This window comes from Camelus bactrianus, chromosome X (assembly GCF_048773025.1).
Source record: "Camelus bactrianus isolate YW-2024 breed Bactrian camel chromosome X, ASM4877302v1, whole genome shotgun sequence".
Classification (NCBI taxonomy): domain Eukaryota; kingdom Metazoa; phylum Chordata; class Mammalia; order Artiodactyla; family Camelidae; genus Camelus; species Camelus bactrianus.
In genome coordinates, this window is record NC_133575.1 from 41,538,361 (window position 1) to 41,557,328 (window position 18,968).

The window sequence follows — 18,968 nt, forward strand, 5'->3', positions numbered from 1 at the left end:
GGTGCTGAACACAGATTTATAACATCTACCAAGAAGGTCAACCGTTCCTTAATAATTTGGACTAGTTCTTTTAAGATAGCAAGAACAATTTCTAATGAGAACTATATAAATCACATGTACTCTCAATGCATAAAACTTAAAAAAAAGACCCAATACAATGTCACTGAATAAGGAAACCTTTAGATTTTATCCATTCTATATTCAACATCTTAACAACACAACTCAGTGTTTAGAAGACGGCAGTGGTTTGCAACGTAGGCATTCTCCATAGAAAGAAAGTACCTTCCCGGGACGAAATTCTGGGAAAAGTTCCGTGACACTCGGCAACAGCTTGGTGGCATCATGCTGCATAATCCCAGCCAGTGGTAGGGTCAGCTTTCCATCCTCAGATTCTGCCTGTGTTGCTTCCTGAGGTCCCATCTCAGATTCTGAGTCAGAGGAACTACTGAAGTCCACTTTCTCTGAGGCCAAAGAGGAAGGGGCAATGATGGAGGGCAAGATGATGCCTTCTCCATCCTCAGACACTGCAACAAGGAAGAGAAACCCCTTTGGCATGTAACTGTGAGCATATTTCCTCAAATTCAGCCAACACCCACTCTAGGCTCAGTGGCAGGGGATACAGTTCCAAGCACCCAGATTTCTAGTATGCAACCCAGAAAACTCGTTCCAACTCATTATCTCCCACCATCCCCAAACTCACCTTGTACCTGGTACCCTGGGGTTGTGATGAGAGAAAACAAACACTATTACTAAATTTACTACTTTCTGTAAGTATTTCAGGTTAAAGTAACGTGACCAATAGAAAAATTACATAACACTTTTATACCAGTCAGGCCTTACCATGTCTGATTCAGGGACCCATAAACTGGAGAATTTTTTTTAAGCCCACAGGGTAACAAATCAAGTTATTTAGCCTAAAATAAGATTTATGCCATAAAGTTATCAAATGCTGTTTAATCTGCAGACTGAAAAGGAAATGAGTCAAAACTCTAATAGGAGGCACTGAAGTTGACATAAGCCTCAAAATACAGGAGATCAAAGACACTGCTCTTCCTCAATTTTCTAGCCTCGGACCAGGTTACTTACTACTGATGCAGACAAAGGAATAAGTGAGATGATCATTAAGGACCCTTCCTCTGAAATCTCTGAATCTGACAGTTGGCTCTAAATGACTTATATATACTCGAGGGTGCCTTCCCATTTAATCATTTCTTTTTTAAAGAGTCATCTAAACAGGTAGTTTCCAAATACCAGTATGCAGATCAGTTATATCAGAAATTATTTGGGGGAATTCTCTGAAATTCCTGGGCTCTACCCTAGATCTTCTGAATCAGATTCTCCAGGGGTGAGAGCCAGAAATCTATATTTAACTACATTGATCTAAACTACTTTTTCTTCAGCGCAGGTTAAAATACTGCTGCTAAACATTTTACAAGTAAAATTTCCCTTTCATACTGAAATTTGAAAATTGTATGAATCACTTCTAGAAGCTGTATCCTTTCCCAGCAGCTTAATTTTAACAGCCCCCTATGTGCATGGAACTTGCTCCTTAGACAAAAGTAGACAGTCACTACTTACCACCAGTCATAGCATCCTGGTCCTTATCCTTCTTCATTGGTCCTGGAGGTGGAGGTGGAGGAGGCATCAACTTGCAATCAATGTCTTCACAGTCAGCATCATAGTCATCCTCATCATAATCTAATAAAACCAAGAAAGTGATCTCAATATCTAGAACGTCACATGACAGCCTTGAGTTCCCTTGTCACTCAAGAACTTAAAGCACCACACGAAGAACTATGCAGATCCCCTTAAGAACACACAGGAGAGGCAGCTTCTGCCTTCAGAAGATGACATCGTTATCACCAAATGCTGTAACATATGTATATGTCATGCAGGAATTTAGGGAGCTCCAAAGAACTGTTTAAAACCTTTGCTCCTGATCAAATCCTGTTTCTTTATTTTCACCCTGCTTAATCTCATAATTGAATTTAACATGCTCCTTTTCTGTCAGTTTCAAGACTAGACTTTCTCTCTTCTCACCTCCCAAGTACTTTACACATCGTTTCTGTCTACCTTCTGCAGTCTGTTATTCCTTTCACTACCCTTTAACCACTGGCATCACTCAATACTTCATCCTGAACACTCTGCTTTTATTCCTCTACACTCTCCATTCCCTTTCTCAAGAATCACCCTTACCCAGACTACACTCCAATCTGCAGTCTTGCCCTGACTTAGCACCTCTACAACTGCACTGCACGTTCTGCTGCCTAAAGAATCTTTCCATTCAGATATTCAACAACTGCATTTCATATCACACTTAAAGACCCTTCACCTGTTTTAAATTTCCTTTTGTTACTATCAATACCACCTCCATCCTCATTTTCACAGCTTATGAGCTTATGACTCGTCTCCATCATCAATCCCTTACCCCTAACACACCTTTTCCAATCAGTCACTAATAGTAGTCATTACAGCAACTTCCATTTATTGACCTCCCATTATGTGCCAGGTATTTTTAGCTATTTTATCTATAATCCTCCCAATAATGCTGCAAAGTAGGAATTATTCTGATACAAAAGTGAAGTGACTTACTCAGGGCCATACAGGTTTTGTTTTTGTTTTTGTTTTTTTGGTGGGGAAGGTAATTAGGTTTATTTAATTTGTTTTAATGGAAGTACTGGGGATTGAACCCAGGACCTCATGCATGCTAAGCACACACTCTATCACTGAGCTACATCCTCCCCACCTAGGGCCATACAGTTTTAAGTGCCAAAGTCAGAATGCAAGCCCATTTTAACAACAAAGACTGTACTCTTTCTAACACAGTTCCTCACTCACCAAATTCTACCGATGTTTTATCAGCAATTCTCAAGTCTGACCCTGCCTATCATTTCCCGTAACTGTCATCCTATTCCATACTTTGATAACTTGACATCTAGACCACAAGAACAGTCTCCAAGTTAAGTCTCCCCCTTTACCCATTTTCTAATCAAAACCCCAAAGCAACAAGTATCACTTTTCATTTTCATTTAGGAAAGAAAGGCAACTAACATTTACAGAGCAGCTACCAAGACACTGTTCTATGTAGGTGCTTTCATACCATGGGATAATGAACTTAAATTCCTACTAAAATCCTATTAATGAGGTAGGTATTGGTACATTTATTTCTGATAAGAAAACTGAGAGATTATTATAAATGAGAAATTCAAGCCTCGAAGACTAAGCAACTTTCCCAGGGTTAAACTAAATATGGAGTTGGGATTTGAACCTATGACACCCTGACTCCAGAGTCCATTTTCTTTTCATTATATCACCCTGCCTCTTACTCAACAATCTGCATTGGTTTACGATTCTTCATGGCATCAAGCCCCAAGTAATGCATACATAAAGGTGTTGTTAAATTGCTCTATGGTCAGTTCTTGCTATTTGGCAGTATGTTTTCACTCCTTTCAAGAAGACCTGCTGTCCAATGCCCCCTGCATGGCTTGCTTATTTCTATCTCCAAACCTTTACCCAAGCTATGTTTCTAAACTAAAATGCCCTCATGTTTCCTCTCCATCAAACCTTATCTTTCAAAATTCTGCTCAAAATTCGCCTCCAAGAAGCCTTTTCTAATGACCTCCATCCACTTCTAATTATTCCAAAGAAGCGCTCTTATAAATCAAGCTGTGTGAAGGGGCCAATGCCAGGGAAAGAGGAAGCTAAGAGTGTAGATGAAGGCACCCTCAGAGGACAAAAGAACTTGGAAATGAGCATCCCAGAGTATTGAGACACGATCAAATACAGCATCCTCCCTTTCCAGGAGGTCAGCTCACAAAACGCAACTAGGAAACCCCCATCCATCCTCTTCCTCACTAACCCTAGCCAAGACAACAAATCCAAACCTGAAAATTACAACATCCCTCTCAGCCTAAGTCAGGGTGCTTAAACTAACAATGCTAGTTGATTTAGCTAGTCTGGCAGTCCCTCAAAACTAAATATTAACACCATATACAGATATATGAGCTGGTAGCTGGTTTGTCTTATTATGAATAATTACGTTTTGCATTCTTTTACCGCACCTTCTTCGAATGATAACAGTATCCCTGAAAGTAAGGCCTGTATCTTCTATTTTTCTAGGTTACTTCTTACGTATGTGCTGCAGTTAATTCTCTTTATATAAGCACCCAAATCCATTAACCGGCTCTGAAAAAACTAAGTCAAGTATTTACTAAGGCTTCATATACATCTCTTAGCAGCCTGAATCGTAATTAAGAGATGGACAATGAATAAACACTGAACAACTTCATACAAAAGTCCAAAGCAGTGAAAGGTAATACAAGTCAGTGGAAAGAACGATCTATGACCCGTAAGTCTAGGTTCCAGTTCACAGAACTGAACACTCAAACTCAGAAAATGGATTGTATTATGTTTGTACTATACTTTCAGTTTATAGCATGTAACAGGCACTCAACCGATGTCTAATAAACTGAAATGTTGAATTAGTCAAGGTCTGTCACTATCTAACTATAGAAGTTTTGATAAAGTTTCACATTTTGTTAAAAGTTCTCTGAAGTTCAAGTTTTCTGTACCTATGATGAGGTTAAGAATAATCACGAAGACACCTTCTAGCCCTGACGTTCTGATTCTATAATGCAGCACCTTATACCAGTGGGAAAACCTACGTTGTGAGCAAGCATTAAGTGCATTGTGTCAGCATATAGGTAGAGAGTGACTAACAAAAATTGAGCCAATAAATACATGTGCTCATTTATATATGGCGTTGTATACTTAATCCTTCTTGAACTACCAATTCCTCAAGGGCAAAGACAGAGTTTAAATAGAATCTAAAACAGTACTTTGGTAGGGGGAGGGTATACCTCAGTGGTAGAGTGTGTGCTTTGCACGCATGACGACCTGGGTTCAATCCCCAGTACCTCTACTAAAATAAATAAATAGTGAACCTCATAGGTATTCAAACACCAGATGATGAGGAGGAAAGCATTATTATTCTTACTTGGCATTCACCAGGAATGTGGGACTGACCATCTGAAGAATAAAAGCCTGAGTATAGTAACACTGCTCCAGAACACAAAAGAGGATAGTAGCTACTTGGAACTGAGCTGACAAGGAAGAGAAGCAAAGACATGAAGAACAGGAATGACAGAAAGCCTGTATAGAAACAAACTGGACTACACAGCAAGGAAATGTACTGGAGTGCTCTTATTGATGGCACCAAATGATCACCTGAGTGGCAAAGGGGCTGCAAGCTCCCCATTGTCTGCTGATATCTTCGGCTTTCATCTTCTGCTACCTCATTGATGTCTGAATAGTCCACAGCATCTTCTGTACTCCTGATCCATCCTATAAATAAAACGGGGGGGGGAGGTAAATCTCAACAAAGAGCAAGCAACTCTCACTCCCTTAGATAATTCCCCTTGAAAAGTACATGTACAGTAAGTGGCTAGCCCCCTCCCCCACTTTACTCCCCATGACCCAGACTTCACCTTCATCATTTACCAGGGCACCATCAGTCCCAGTCAATTCTTCATTTGCCGTGAGTTCAGTGATCAGGCTGCCCAGACCCAAAGCCCCCAGGCCTGCCAAGTGCTTCTTACACTCCTGAAAAAGGGACAGCACCAGACTCAAAGACAAGAACTAAACTTAAGTTTCCCACACCACAAGGCTTATCTCCCAGACACATGACAAATCTATAAATTCATATGAAAAATGACCTGGCAGTGTGCTAAAAGGAGCAGCACGTTGATCAGATCTTTATTAACATGTCCTGCCCAACTTCATCATCACCCTTTAAAGTAATGTAAAAAAGATTATTCAAGGAACCACCAAGACTAAATGAATGGAGCAGCAGTTCCCTGAATAGACTATAGCAACTGAGGTTATTCTAATTTAAAAAGGCAAGGCAAAAACTTTTTTTCTATCTTTTGCGTGTGTTGCAGGAGAGGAAGAATATGGGTCAGTACTTTCTCCTTGAGAAAATGAATTCAAGTGAAAATAGGTGAGTTTCGGTTGGACACAGGAAACAATTTCATGAATGTCAGTGAACAGTAGGAAAACTATGTAAGAAGTGCTTTGGGACCAGAAGGGGGTCTGTCCTGGATGGTTTGAACATTGACTGTTCTAAGAACTGGGGCCTGAATCACACTATTTGTTGCAGGTCCAGTCCTCTTGTTCTAGAGCCACCGTTAGTCAGCGATGTCACAAACGCAGCCAGTTTCAAGAATCTCCAAGGTTCTCACAGTAACGGTTTCAAAGCAACCTCACTAGGTTAAGCTGTTTTTCCTACGGCCTGGTCAGGAAAAAGTATCTCCAAAGGCACTCGTATCACCGCCCCTGACCTACTGGGGCTTGCCTATGGTTTGCCTCTCTTCTCCCCACCCTCACCCAGAACTGAGCCCCCTCACTCTATGTTACTGCACAATCTACTCGCTTCTCTTATCCTCTTGTCTTTCGTTAAGTGCGCCCTCTCACTGAGGGAGGGCCACATCGCCCTCTAGTCTCGTTTCCTGAACACCCTCAACTCTCCTCACTTCACCTATTCTGAGCCGATCCACCCCCCAGCCTTATCCCCACGCCCACTCCCTCACGTCGTCCAAGACGCTTTCCCCCTCCAGCTGCCCGGCCCCATTGATGTTGCCGAAAAGGAAACCGGTTAACGAAAATGGGCCGCCTCCAGCGGAATCTTCATCACTGTCCGTGTCTGACATGATGGCGGCGTCGGTGCCGGCAACAGCTTCGGGGAGCAGCAAATCGCGGCCTAGTCCCACAGACCGGAAATAAAAACATGAGTCGCACAAAAGTGACTTACATAGTTCTTTGACCCCACCCGCCCATACCGGAAGCGGAATGAAGGAAAAAAAGAACCGGAAAGACCGCCCGTCCTACGAGAAGGGAGAATTGGTGTCACTACTTTACTAGCGGCTATTGATTGGATTATACGCGATCAGGAAGCGGGAGACGTGAAAGGCGGTTGGTCAAAGAAAATGTTCGGTCCCGCCCCCGTCTACTTATATGTGTACGCCCTTTCTCATCGCACTGGATACGAGTGACGGCCCTCCGTCCAATCGGAAGGCGCCACCTAGGTCACGTGACCTACGTCCCGGTACCAGCAAGTCACCGCGCCGCAGTACACGGAGTAAGGATTAGAACCCGTCTTTTTCGTCTGTGCTGTCTGATCCTGTACTGCTTCTTCCCAAAGAGAAACTGTTCGTGAATTGCACCGTGCCAAAGGTACCTTTGCAAGTTAGTTGTTTTGAACTGAAATTTCCCCCAGAAATGGGTACCCCCCCCCGTTTTACTTTGGGAAATGTGAAAATAAAAAACGAGTGAAGTGAATAGCCGACCTTTCACCTACATTCACAGTTTTAACATTTTTTTTTTCCTGAACCATTTGCAAGTGGATTACAGATACTGCGATTCTTCACCCCGAAAAATATTTTTTCCTACATAACCACAATACCATTATCACATGTTTAAAACTTAACGTTAATTCAGTATCCTTTAACAAATGGTCCATATTTAAATTTCCTCAATTGGCTTAATTGAGACCTTTTACATTTCTGTCTGGGATCCACTCCGAGTTTATGCATTGCATTTGCTTTTCTCCCTTTAGACTGAATCCGGGATCCACCAACCTTTTTTCTTTGTGTTTCACCACACATTTTTTGAAGAATCCAGGCAAGTTTTCTTGAAAATATTCCATATTCTGAATTCGTCTAATTTTTTCTTCAAAGTGATTCAGGTTTATTATCTTACTCGCCATCAGAAGACACAATGTCAGGTTGTCCAAATATTGGTGATGCGAAATTTGATCACTTCGAAAAAGTGGTGTCCACTTCTCCATGGCAATGGCACATTTTTCTTTTTGTAGTTGGTAAGTACTCTGTGGGGTGATACTTCGAAATTGTGGGAATATTCCGTTCCCCATCACCTCTACATCCAATAGTTTTAGCACCAGTTGATGATCCTTGCCTGAATCCGTTATATTGGGAAATTGCAAAAGGGTGATTTTTCTAATTCTTTAATTCCTTCTAAAAAAGAAAAAGAAAAAAATTCCTTCTACATTTATTAACTGCACTTACTCAGTAAAGAACTTTCCCTTTTCTTACCTCCTTTCTTGCATTTTTATTTTCATGTGTTAATAATCCAACACCATCATTATCCTTTTTGATGCTCAAACTGTCCCAAATTTGTCCAGTGGGAATCACTTCACTCTGGCTCCTGTGTTCTTTTGACATGACCCCATTTGTATCAGAACTTCCTCGCTTTTTGGCACAAGATGTTCCAGGCTTACTCTATGCATTCCCTGTCTGGGACCTGATATAAGCCATTTCTCCAAGGAGTCCTGGTTCCTTTTAGTGGGGAAGGGTGCTTAGAAACTGGGGCATCATTGCTTATAGGCCCTTTCAGTGGAGAGAGCTAAAAAAATTTAATGAATAATGAGTTTATACCAGTACCTTCAAAATCTAACCCAGAGGGTTCTCTTTTTCCTTTCGCCATTTCATATGTGTGTCTTGTTTCTCTTACAATGAAAACTTTGATTCCCAACACCAATATATTTACTCTTTTCAGAAGTACAAGACCAATACCACTACCAACAATAAACCTAAGTTCAGAAGTTCTTTGCACTTTTCTGTCCTTAGAATATGTATCCTGTTCAACAATATATGGTGACTGTGTTTAAAAATTATTTGAATCATATTTTTTCCTCTGGAATTGTCTCCTTTTTTATTCAACTTTGGGACAAAAATTTTACAAAATTTTTATTTTTAAAATATGTAAACTTCCATATCGTTCAGTCAAAACTATATAAAAAGCTGTTCCCAGAGAAGTCTTGCTCCCATGCCTATACCCTCTGCCCCATTGCCACCCACTCCTTTTAAGTAACCATTTTCATTAATTTCTGGCTTATTCTTCCTGTGTTTTTTTTTTTATTTGAGGTGTAATTGACATTAGCATATTAGTTTCAGGTGTACAGCATAATGATTCAATATTTGTACTTCCTGTGTTTCTTTTTGCAAATACAAGCAAATTAGTGTATATATTCTTGTTTCTTCTTTTTCATTACAGAAAGATAGTATACTATATCTATTCTTTTCACTTTCCTTAATAATATGGCCTGGAAATCACACTGTACCACTTCACAGTGCTCTTCCTCGTGGTTTTTTTTTTTAATATTTTATTTCATTTATTGGCTTTGTTTGTTTTGGGGGGAGGTAATTAGGTTTATTTTACTTATTTATTTTAGCGGAGGTACTGGGGATTGAACTCAGGACCTCATGCATGCTAGACATATGCTCTACCACTGAGTTCTACCCTCCCCTCCTTGTTCTTTTTTTATGTCTGTTTAATACTTCATTGCATGGATGTCCCATGGAATATTTTAACAGTACTTTCATTTCTAGGCCAGATGACAAAGGTCTGCCAAAACCTGCATGCAGCTGAAATTCACTTTGGTAATGAATGGTTAGTAGAATACTATTGCTATACTAATATTTTAAGACAAAAAGGCAGAATGGAATATGTTTTTAAATGTATCTTATAATGTCTCTTAGATGCTTTTGATTGAAGAAAAGTGGGTTCAGTGATCGGTAGGTAGAGGCTTATAGAATGTGGAAGGGGACCTCAGATACTGTAAATATTAAAGATGCCATTCTTGACTCAAAATGTGGTTTTGCATTAATTTACCATGTGACCCAACAATTCCATTCCCAGGTATATTCCCACGAGAACTGAAAACACATCCACACAAAACCTACACGAAGGTTCACAGAAGCATTATATGTAATTGCCAAAATGTAGAAACAATCCAAATGTCCCTCAACTGTGAGTAGATACGATATACAATATGGTATATCCATACAATGAAATATTTTTCAACAATAAAAAGAAATGAAGTACCCATACGTGCTTCAAAATGAATGAACATTAAACGAAGGGAGAGTTCCTTCCACATATTGAGTCTATTTATATGAAATGTTCAGAAAAAACAAAGTAGATGAATGGTTGCCTAGGGCTGGGGGTGAGAACAAGGATTAACTGCTTGAGGAATCTCTTTGCAGTGATGGACATGTTCTAAAACTGAATTTTGGTGATGGTTGCATGACTCAGTAAATTTACTAAAAATCATTGTTGTACACTTACATTGGATGAATTTCATGGTATATAAAGTGATACCTCAATAAAGCTGTTTAAAGAAACCAAAAACATGGTTTTGCTCTTCCTTAAATCATGCACTTAATAGGGCACCAGCACTATTTACAATCACCAGCCAGGATTAGTTCATTTTTATAACAGAGGAAGGATGTTTTCCTGAGATAACTGGAAGAGGCAAAAGACATTAAATGATACATCTTATCTTTACAACCCAGTCCCCAGCACAGTAATGCCTGTACCACAAAAGGAGCTTGAGAACTGTTGACTGAATGTAGTGTAACAAGTGAGAAAAATCTCCCAACAGGGAAGCAACTGATCTGTCCTTGGTGAAAACCAGGAAATGAAGCTAAATCCTGGAGATGAATAGGTGGGGGGTGGGCAGGAACTAGAGAATCAATGTTAGCAGGGCAGACAGTTCCCTTCCCTGAGTATCTGGTTTAGAAAAGTAAGTACAGTTATTCACAGGTGCAATGTGCAGCATGACAATTACAGTTATTTCATCCGTTGTAAATTGAAAAGCATTTAGAAACCACTCCAAACAAAATGGGGAGGGAGTGAGGAATTGCTTTGATTTTTTTAAGAAAGCAACAGACCCAGTAAAATCAGAAAAGTTTATTATCATTCATTATGAATAACTTAAAAGTGATATTAGCATGTTAGTCTTCATACAAATTTCTTTTAAGTATAAAAACCAGGATGTCAGTGTATGCTTTGAACCATTAAATCAGTCCAATACAAAACCACTCTCTCAGACTTGTGGATCACACCTCCATTTATTAGAGGACACAAGTTTGCCCAAACCACACCCAGGCTTACATTTGGGAATTTGCCAAGCAAAGGGCGAGTAGGAGGCACTATTCAATTGAAAGCCAGCTTAAGAGGTTTCAGTAGCTAAACAAAAGGTCCCAGAGACACAGATGACAGCCATGTTCCTAGCTCCTTTCAACCATGAAGTCCTGTGAGCCCCCAAGGTGGCATCAATCAGAACATCCTGAGACTGGAAGACACTTTCATTCAGCTGCCTGTGGTCAGTGGGCACCATGCCCACAGGCCAGTTGACGCCTACAGTGGCCACGCGACTATAATAGAAGCCCCACTTTCCAAAGTGCTACTGGGCCACCCTCACCCTCTTCCAGTTAACACACTGTTCATATAGAACCTCTGCCACTTCCACAGGAGGCCCTGGGTCACACGCCAGAAGAGAGAGACAGTACATTGACATTGAGATAGGAGGCATATGCTGGACAAGAGTATTCATCCCGGCTTCTCTGCAGCTTTAGACAATCAGTGGTGTAGAAATATACACCAGTGAAGTACTGTGTGAAGTGGAGGGCACAGTGACAAAGGAAAAACAAAACCAAACACTTTAGGCCAACCTGAGGGAAAAGGGAAACCAGAAGAATAGGAGGAAGAGAGAATTTACATAACCTTGTATCTTCTATCAAGACTTGATACTTGCTTGACCTCCAGATTCCAGATTATCCAAGCGTAGGGTTGCCAGATTGAGCAAATAAAAAGGCAGGATGCACCCATTAAATGTGATTTCTGATAAACGGCAAACAATTTTTTTAGTGTATGTCTCAAATACTACACGGTACATACTTACACTGAAAAAAAAATTTTGAAAGAAATTATTTTATCTGGCAACCCTATCCAGGAGGATCAGTTAGCCTGAGGTTACTCTGGTCATACCTTGTCAAAGAGCAATGGCAAGACCATCACAGAGCAAAGCACAGACATGTCACCCACCCCAAGGGGAGGTATGTGATCCTTTCCGCTCCATTCCAAACTCTCAATCCCATGCTATTCTGGCAGGGTGAGAGGCTGTCCACACAGAGGAGCTGCCAACCACTCTCTGCCAGGTGGAGAAGTTGTTTTCCTTCTGTAGCATGTGAAGAAGGTCAAAGATACAACTAGGGAGAAAGGGCAGCAGGTCCACTGGGATGTGGACTCTGACTCCCACAGCCCCAAGGCAGGCTGGGCAACTCCAGCAAAACCCCCATGAGGGGGACAACAGCCCTGTGGTCTCGAGACCCAACGTACCCCAAGTCTCTTGGTGCAACGGAAAGACCTCAAAAGGCACACAGGGTGGAACACACACACACACACACACACACACACACACGGAGACGTAGAGAGAAGGGAGGAACAGGAAGAGAGCAAGGTAGCCTTTAGAGTGACTCCAAGGAATGACATCAGAAGTCTCAGGGAATCATAGAACCCCCTGACCACGACTGGCAGGACATCTGGTTGGTTGCTTTGGTTGGTTGGTTTTATTTAGGGGGTTAGTCTTCAGTGATCTTTGCTTAAAGCAGAAGGTGACAGAAAAAAGGGGCCACACAGAAGCCGCAGAGACACAGCTTTTCAGAGCGATTGTTAATTCCACGTTACCGGGCCCATAGTGCTAGCAGAATCAGACAGCAGAGCTGAACATCAGATCCCACATCCAGTGCGCTATCGTGACTTAAGTGCCAAACCCACCTCCTGAGGACGGGAGAGGAACCAGTAACAAGTCCGTGGCTGGGAAGCATTCCTCTCAAAGGCATGAAGAGGGAAACATCACAAAGAACAGGACCACGTATGCTTTTTTTCTTCACAGTCTCCTCCATGGGAATTCCTAGACCCTTTTAACCCGACATCTCTGAACCTGTGTTCCCAAAGATGTTAACAGGTGTCACATGGGACCAAAACAAAAAAGTTCAATGAAATAATTTCGGGAAATATTGCATACTTACTAAAATTATACATCCCTGCAGTAGAAGAACCTATTCAGCATTATTTAAATCACTGGTTCCTGCCTTATTAGACCATAGGAACCCTTTTAAGAAACATCTATTGCCATATCATCTAGAACTCTGAAAAATGCTGCTTAACCATTATTGCAAAACTTGTCTCATCTCAAGAATGGAAAGAACATGTCAACACTGGTAAACACCCAAGAATCATACATAAAATGCTTTTCAGAAATTAACATGGCAGAAAGTTTAAGGCAATGATTTGAAAACTTGAAGAAACGTGTCCTTCTGGGAGGCACTTGTTCAATGGTAAATACAGCCAGGGAAGCTGAAATTGGATTTAAAAACTAGCCAAGCAGAAGCCTCCAAAACAGCGTGAGGCTGCTCTGCTCAGTCGTGGCCTGGCCAGGACAGAAAAGAACAGCACTTGGTGGCGTCTCCTCTTAACGGCTTTGACACAGGAAACACGCACACTCACACGCTCTCAAACTTCCTCTAAGAGATTCAGACCAAACATCAAAGCCACCAGGTACAAACTCGCCTCTCTTCATTCCTCCAAAAGCCGAATAACCTGGAGTCTAGGGTTTCCAGGAGAAGAGAGAAATGGCTCATGCTGGCACTGTTAAATGCTGTCAAAGGGATCACACCCCCCACCCCCAATTCTCTTGAGGTGCAGTCCCCAAGCAGCACCCTGGCAGCTATAAGAGGACACACTTCTTGGTGTTCTTCTTTGTGGCAGGGTAAAGCACAGCCCGGACAGCTTCCGAAAATACCTCATGGACCCCATCCTGCATCAGGGCTGAACACTCCAGATACTTCACAGCCCCGACCTGCTTAGCCAGGGAAGTGCCTTGCTGAGGGGTTGTGGGCACTAGGCTCTGTTCCTTCAGCCTTTTCACCGTCTCAAGGTCACTCCGCAGGTCCCTCTTGGTGCCCACCAGCAAAACAGGTACGTTGGGGCAATGATGGGAGACCTCTGGGTACCACTTATGCCTCACGTTGGCATAAGAGGATGGGTTGCCGATGGAAAAACAAATGACAAAGATATTGGTCTGGGGGTAGGAGAGAGTTCGCAGTCGGTCATACTCCTCTTGGCCAGCGGTGTCCCACAGATTCAGGCTGACGATTTGGCCATCCACAGACGTCTGGGCGCTATAGTTGTCAAAGACAGTGGGGATGTACTCCTCAGGAAAGGCGTTCGTTGTGTAACTGATGAGGAGGCAGGTCTTACCCACTGCCCCATCTCCCACAACCACACATTTGATCGTCTGCATTCTTCCCTTGGAGTCCTGTGTACAAGAGACAAAGAAAGAATGTTCATAGACATTTGATTAATTTAGGGAGCCTAAGTTGTATCAGCGTTTCTCTCTGAGGAGGAAGAAAGGAGGTAAGACCCCCACTGTCTGGCCCCTTAACACCATAGAAGAGTCAGCTGGGAAAGGTTGTATAGGGCAAAAGTTCTCACCACAGAGTCCATGGGTTCAGGCTTCAGTAGATTCTAGAAGCCGCCTCTGAAGTTTGCAATATTATGTGTACGTGCATAAGTAAATGTTTCTTGAAAGAGGATCCAAAGCTGTCATCAGACTCTCAGAAAGGGCCGTGAGCCCCAAAAGATTATAACCCGTTGTATACATAGGTATTTATGTTACACTGTTGTCATAAGGTCTGCACATATTGTATCAAAAGTGCCAAAATATAGTAGATGCTAGATAAATGTTAACTAATTTTAAAACACTGGTATAGAAAGAAGGTTGCCAAGGTTGAAACAAAAGGAAACAAGGTTCTCACTTCGGGTCTGTGGCTATGGACTCAGCAAAGAAACACTCTGTTCCTGAAAAATAATAACATCATAATATTGGAGAGAAAGGCCAGTCAGACTCAGCCACACAGAGAAGCAGTAAAAAGTCCAGACTCTGAAGTCAGACGGCCTGGAGTCATAAACTAGTCCTCTCTTTTCCTAAGCTTTGTGAACTTGGGCAAGTTTTTAACCTGAAGTGTGCCGTCCTTTTGAGCGCCTGCCATATAGGAAGTACTCGTTAAGTGTTAGAAGCTACTCTGACTTCACAATAATTACTGTTCTGCTAGGGAAGGCAAAACTTCTGTAATGTGATTACAGTGCTAGACAAACCAGGGGTCTCATCTCTTCCCACTCTATCCAGGTAAAACCTACAGGTTATAACACCACCATATTCTCATCCATTTCTTCATAAATCAAGTTTTTGCGAGTTCATGGTACAACACGGTGATCTCCAAAGAGCATGTTTACTACGAGTTGCCATGTTTATACCCCCATATTAATCTCCTGTCAATGCCCTACCCTGTTGGTGCCCCCAATGCACTCCATTTTCTTTAGCTTCTTAATTACTGCCCTAATTTTAGACCCGATCCTTATAGCATTAACTTCAAGTGTCAGAACATGGAGGAAAGGGGAATTGTCACATGTACTTGATAATAGAAAAAAAATTGGGAATCAATTCATTTCTCACCTTGGGAACCTGGGGGAATAGATACATCCCCAACCCTGTTGTCTTATCAGTGAAGGTCTACATTAGACCCATATCATGGACAAAACCAAAACAAAACAAAACACCTCATTTGGAGTAAAGAGAAGTTGGCCTTCTCAGTGCACTTCACATGGGCCCACTAGGGGTAGCTCTCTCCTCACACAGCCAATTCTGACCAGCGAGGCATTCCACCTAGAAGCCTTTCTTAGTATGGGGCCCACAGCTAAAAGTCCAGAGCCTAATTCAGCTCTAGTAGGCAACCCTCCCAGAGTAGTAACTGACTGTCAGTTCTGTTTTTTTCCATCTAGGAATAGGCTTAAGGACCAAACTCGCAAGGCCAATGGAAACAGGGCAAAGTCACCACCACATTCCTTGAGAACAGGCTTCCTTAACTTTCCCAGTCTGGATTAATTTCCTTCTCCTCCGATAGCAATTACTGCGTGTACCACTCATATTCCCCGCCTCCTCTAAGTATCATCCAGTGTCTCTGCTCAAAGTGACTGCTTTCAGGACAACAGTGCATCTGAGGGGGTTGCAGAACCAGAGCAAAACTCTTAGGCACACTTTGTACCCCAAGTTTAGCTTCTCATTTCTATAACTAGGAAAAGCCATCTACACTCATTTCTACTTGTTGACGTCTGCCAATACTCCTGGTACCTATAATACGATCTGTAGATGGGCACTCGAGTCACACTGATGGTGGGCCTAGATGATGAAATGCAGCTAGAATATCCCGGGTCTGAACAAAACCAAAACATTCTTACCTGTAGCAAACTCTCAATGGAAAGGAGGGTTCAGCAAAAGTCCCAGGTATTTGGGGCAGGGAGTGGGGTGCTGCTTTGTACAGTTGACTCACTTATTCAGCCCACAGGGTCATTATATGACTTTCTCTGCTTGTGTGTATGTTTGAAATTGTCCATAGTTAACAAGTTTAAAAATAACACTAAAAAATATATCCAAGAGAATTGAAGCCAGGACCTCAAAGAGATAACTGCACAGCAGTGTTCACTGCATCATTATTCACAATAGCCAAGAGGTGGAGGCAACCTTCAATGTCCATCACTGGATAATGAATAAAGAAAAAATAATAATAGTAAATATTTATTATCCAGCCTTGCAAAGGGGGAATCTTTTCATACACTATGACATGAATGAACCTTAAGGACGTTATGCTCAGTGAAATAAGCCAATCCCCAAAAGCCAACGACTGCATGATTCCACTCATATGAGATATCTAGAATAGTCAAACTCATAGAAACAGAAAGTAGAATGGTGGTTGCCAGGGGCTGGGGGGAGGGAGAAATGGGGTGTTGTTTAAGGGATACAGAGTTTCAAATGAAAAAATTCTAGAGCTGGAGCACAACAATGTGCATATAGTTAACGTTACTATACCGTACACTTAAAAATGGTTTCAAATACCAAAAATAAAAATAATACTTTTTAAAGGGTTGGGAGCTCTGAGAGAGGCTAGGAATTACAAGAGAAAGGCAAATATTCTGTTCATCACCTATATGAGAAAAGCTTGTTCTGTTCAGCTCCAGGATGCAGCACGATGCTGTCCTGTTACAGATCACCCACAGCTTTCCCTCACCTCCACCACTATCCACACACTCTCTTGGGTACTATGATGCACAATGCATTGCTAGGAGGGACTCAAAAAAAAAGGCTGGTTGTTTGGTTTGCTTTTTGAAAGAGTGATGCTAGAAGCTTACAGTCTTATGGTAAAGGCAGGACTTTCGTAAAAAGGCACACAGTAATACACAGTAGTGCATGGCCCAGAGGGGGAAAAAAAAGTTGCTATGCGGAAGCAAAGGGAAACTAAAAATTGAGAGCCTATTATAGGCACTGTGCAAAGGGCTTTCACATATCTTATTTAAGCCTCACAGGAGCACTGTGAAGTAGCCATCAGATCAGCTCCGAGATCATTAATTATGCCTTTAGGATTAGAAACTGGAAGAGGCTTGAAGCTGCAGAGACCAACACCCCAGAAGGCTCCCTTCCGAGTTGGTCATTCACTTTTAACCTTAGAATTTATAGTTTCTTCGAAATCCTCCAATCTCATCCGACAAAGCATCCTTCTTCACGTGTACCCTGCACAGCAGTCAGTTTTCTCCTAGGCTGGACACACAACATAAAAGACCGAGTAGCAGTCAAGAGAAGAATGCAGCTCGAAGTCTTACGGTTTCTAGCACATTTTCCTCCCGTTCTCACCCTTTTCACAAGTCTAAGTCTAATCCACTGGAAATCATTCTGTGTAATTTTCTGAAACGAAAACAATTCAGCAGAGGACCCCCATTTTTATTTACTGCTTTCTGCAACTGAGTTATCTACTAAATCCGGGAGGCCTTTTCACACTGAAGACTGACTTCTTTGGTTCAAGTTCAGTCAAAGACGACTTCAGGACCCTCGGGGGCAAAGGAAGCCATGAGAACACTCCCCAACCCGGAGCCTGGGGACACTACCCTGCGCCTGAAACAACCAGAGAGGCAATTGCAGTGACCCAACGATAGCCGCCACAAGCCCGCTCGGGACTTCCCTCGCACCTTTTCCACCAAGGGTACTTGGTTCTGGAACTTCAGTTGGACTCATAAGCCTGGGAGAGAGAGGTGCCTCACGTCGGATTCACAAATCGTAAGAGCTGGCTCAACCTCCCTCGGTATACAAACAACTCATCCCACCCTCAAATCCCTCCCATCCAAGGAGGGGCTCACAGACGAAGGCAACCGCCCCAGGGACGGGGAGACTGGCGGAGAAAAGAGCGGAAGTGGGGGCTGCCTGGAGGGTGGTTCTCGATGAGGATTACCGGACAAAGTGGTCTTCTCCTTGCGCCGTTCAACCGCAGCTGGCAGCCTCCCTGGCGTCTCTCGCTGGGCTGGGCAGGCTCGACGGGCTCGGCGCCACATCCGGGCAGCGACCAAGTCCCGCCCCGTCATGGGACGCAGCCTCCACCCGGTGCCCCGAGACCTCCTGGGAAATCGAGTTCTAGCGCCCGCCTCGCGCTCTGCGAGTCGCAGGCTTCTAAACTACACCTTTGCGGAATCAAGGATCACTGAGATCTGGACCCCAGGACCAGTTCCTCGGTTCAGAGGTCCCCGAGCTTCACGTTTCCCTTGACAAAGTGAGGCCACCTGCTCCTCCCCAGACCCCTGTTTTCTCATCAAGACAAATATTTTCATAAAGAGACAGTCAGGAAACTGAAAAAGCGTTAGGAAAAATGGAGACGAGAAAAGAAAATGTGGTAGTAAATTAGAGTGGCTCTCTGTCACCAGATAGTAGTTTGCATTTTCTAGAGTTTTATATAAATGGAATCATAATTTATGCAGTCTTTTTTTTAAATCACTGGGAGTCCAAGCCCCCACCCTAGATAATTAAGTCAGAATGTTTATGCAGTCTTATTTTAACAGCTTTACTGAGCTATAAATTCACAAACCATACGATTCACTCGTTTAAACTGTACAAGTCAATAGTTTTTGGTATATTACATTATTTTTTAAGTTGTGGTAAATATATATAACAAAATTTGCCATTTTAAGTGTACAAGTCAGTGGCATTAAGTACAATACAAAGTTGTGCA

At 42.4% G+C, this 18,968-nt stretch overlaps 2 protein-coding genes across 6 annotated transcripts in view; both read right to left on the reverse strand.

Moving 5' to 3' along the window:
• TAF1 (TATA-box binding protein associated factor 1) overlaps positions 1 to 6,796 on the reverse strand; it is a 64,423-nt gene extending 57,627 nt beyond the window's left edge. For 2 of the 5 annotated variants that reach the window (XM_074359912.1, XM_074359911.1), the window contains exons 1-5: positions 6,588 to 6,796; positions 5,487 to 5,601; positions 5,227 to 5,343; positions 1,579 to 1,698; positions 283 to 524 (exon numbers count right to left, since the gene is read on the reverse strand). In XM_074359912.1, the coding sequence (XP_074216013.1) occupies positions 283 to 524; positions 1,579 to 1,698; positions 5,227 to 5,343; positions 5,487 to 5,601; positions 6,588 to 6,707 (714 nt within the window). In that variant the 5' untranslated portion in view covers positions 6,708 to 6,796. The remainder of the gene's footprint in view (positions 1 to 282; positions 525 to 1,578; positions 1,699 to 5,226; positions 5,344 to 5,486; positions 5,602 to 6,587) is intronic. The other 3 variants (XM_074359913.1, XM_074359915.1, XM_074359914.1) reach the window with 3 other exon arrangements.
• A 3,956-nt stretch (positions 6,797 to 10,752) lies between these two features.
• On the reverse strand, positions 10,753 to 18,345 carry LOC105083684 (rho-related GTP-binding protein RhoG). The gene is made up of 2 exons (XM_010973598.2): positions 18,198 to 18,345; positions 10,753 to 14,179 (listed from the first exon to the last, which is right to left on the reverse strand). The coding sequence occupies exon 2, from the start codon at positions 14,162 to 14,164 to the stop codon at positions 13,589 to 13,591; it is 576 nt and encodes a 191-aa protein (XP_010971900.1). The 5' UTR covers positions 14,165 to 14,179; positions 18,198 to 18,345; the 3' UTR covers positions 10,753 to 13,588.
• Between the last annotated feature and the right edge of the window lie 623 nt (positions 18,346 to 18,968).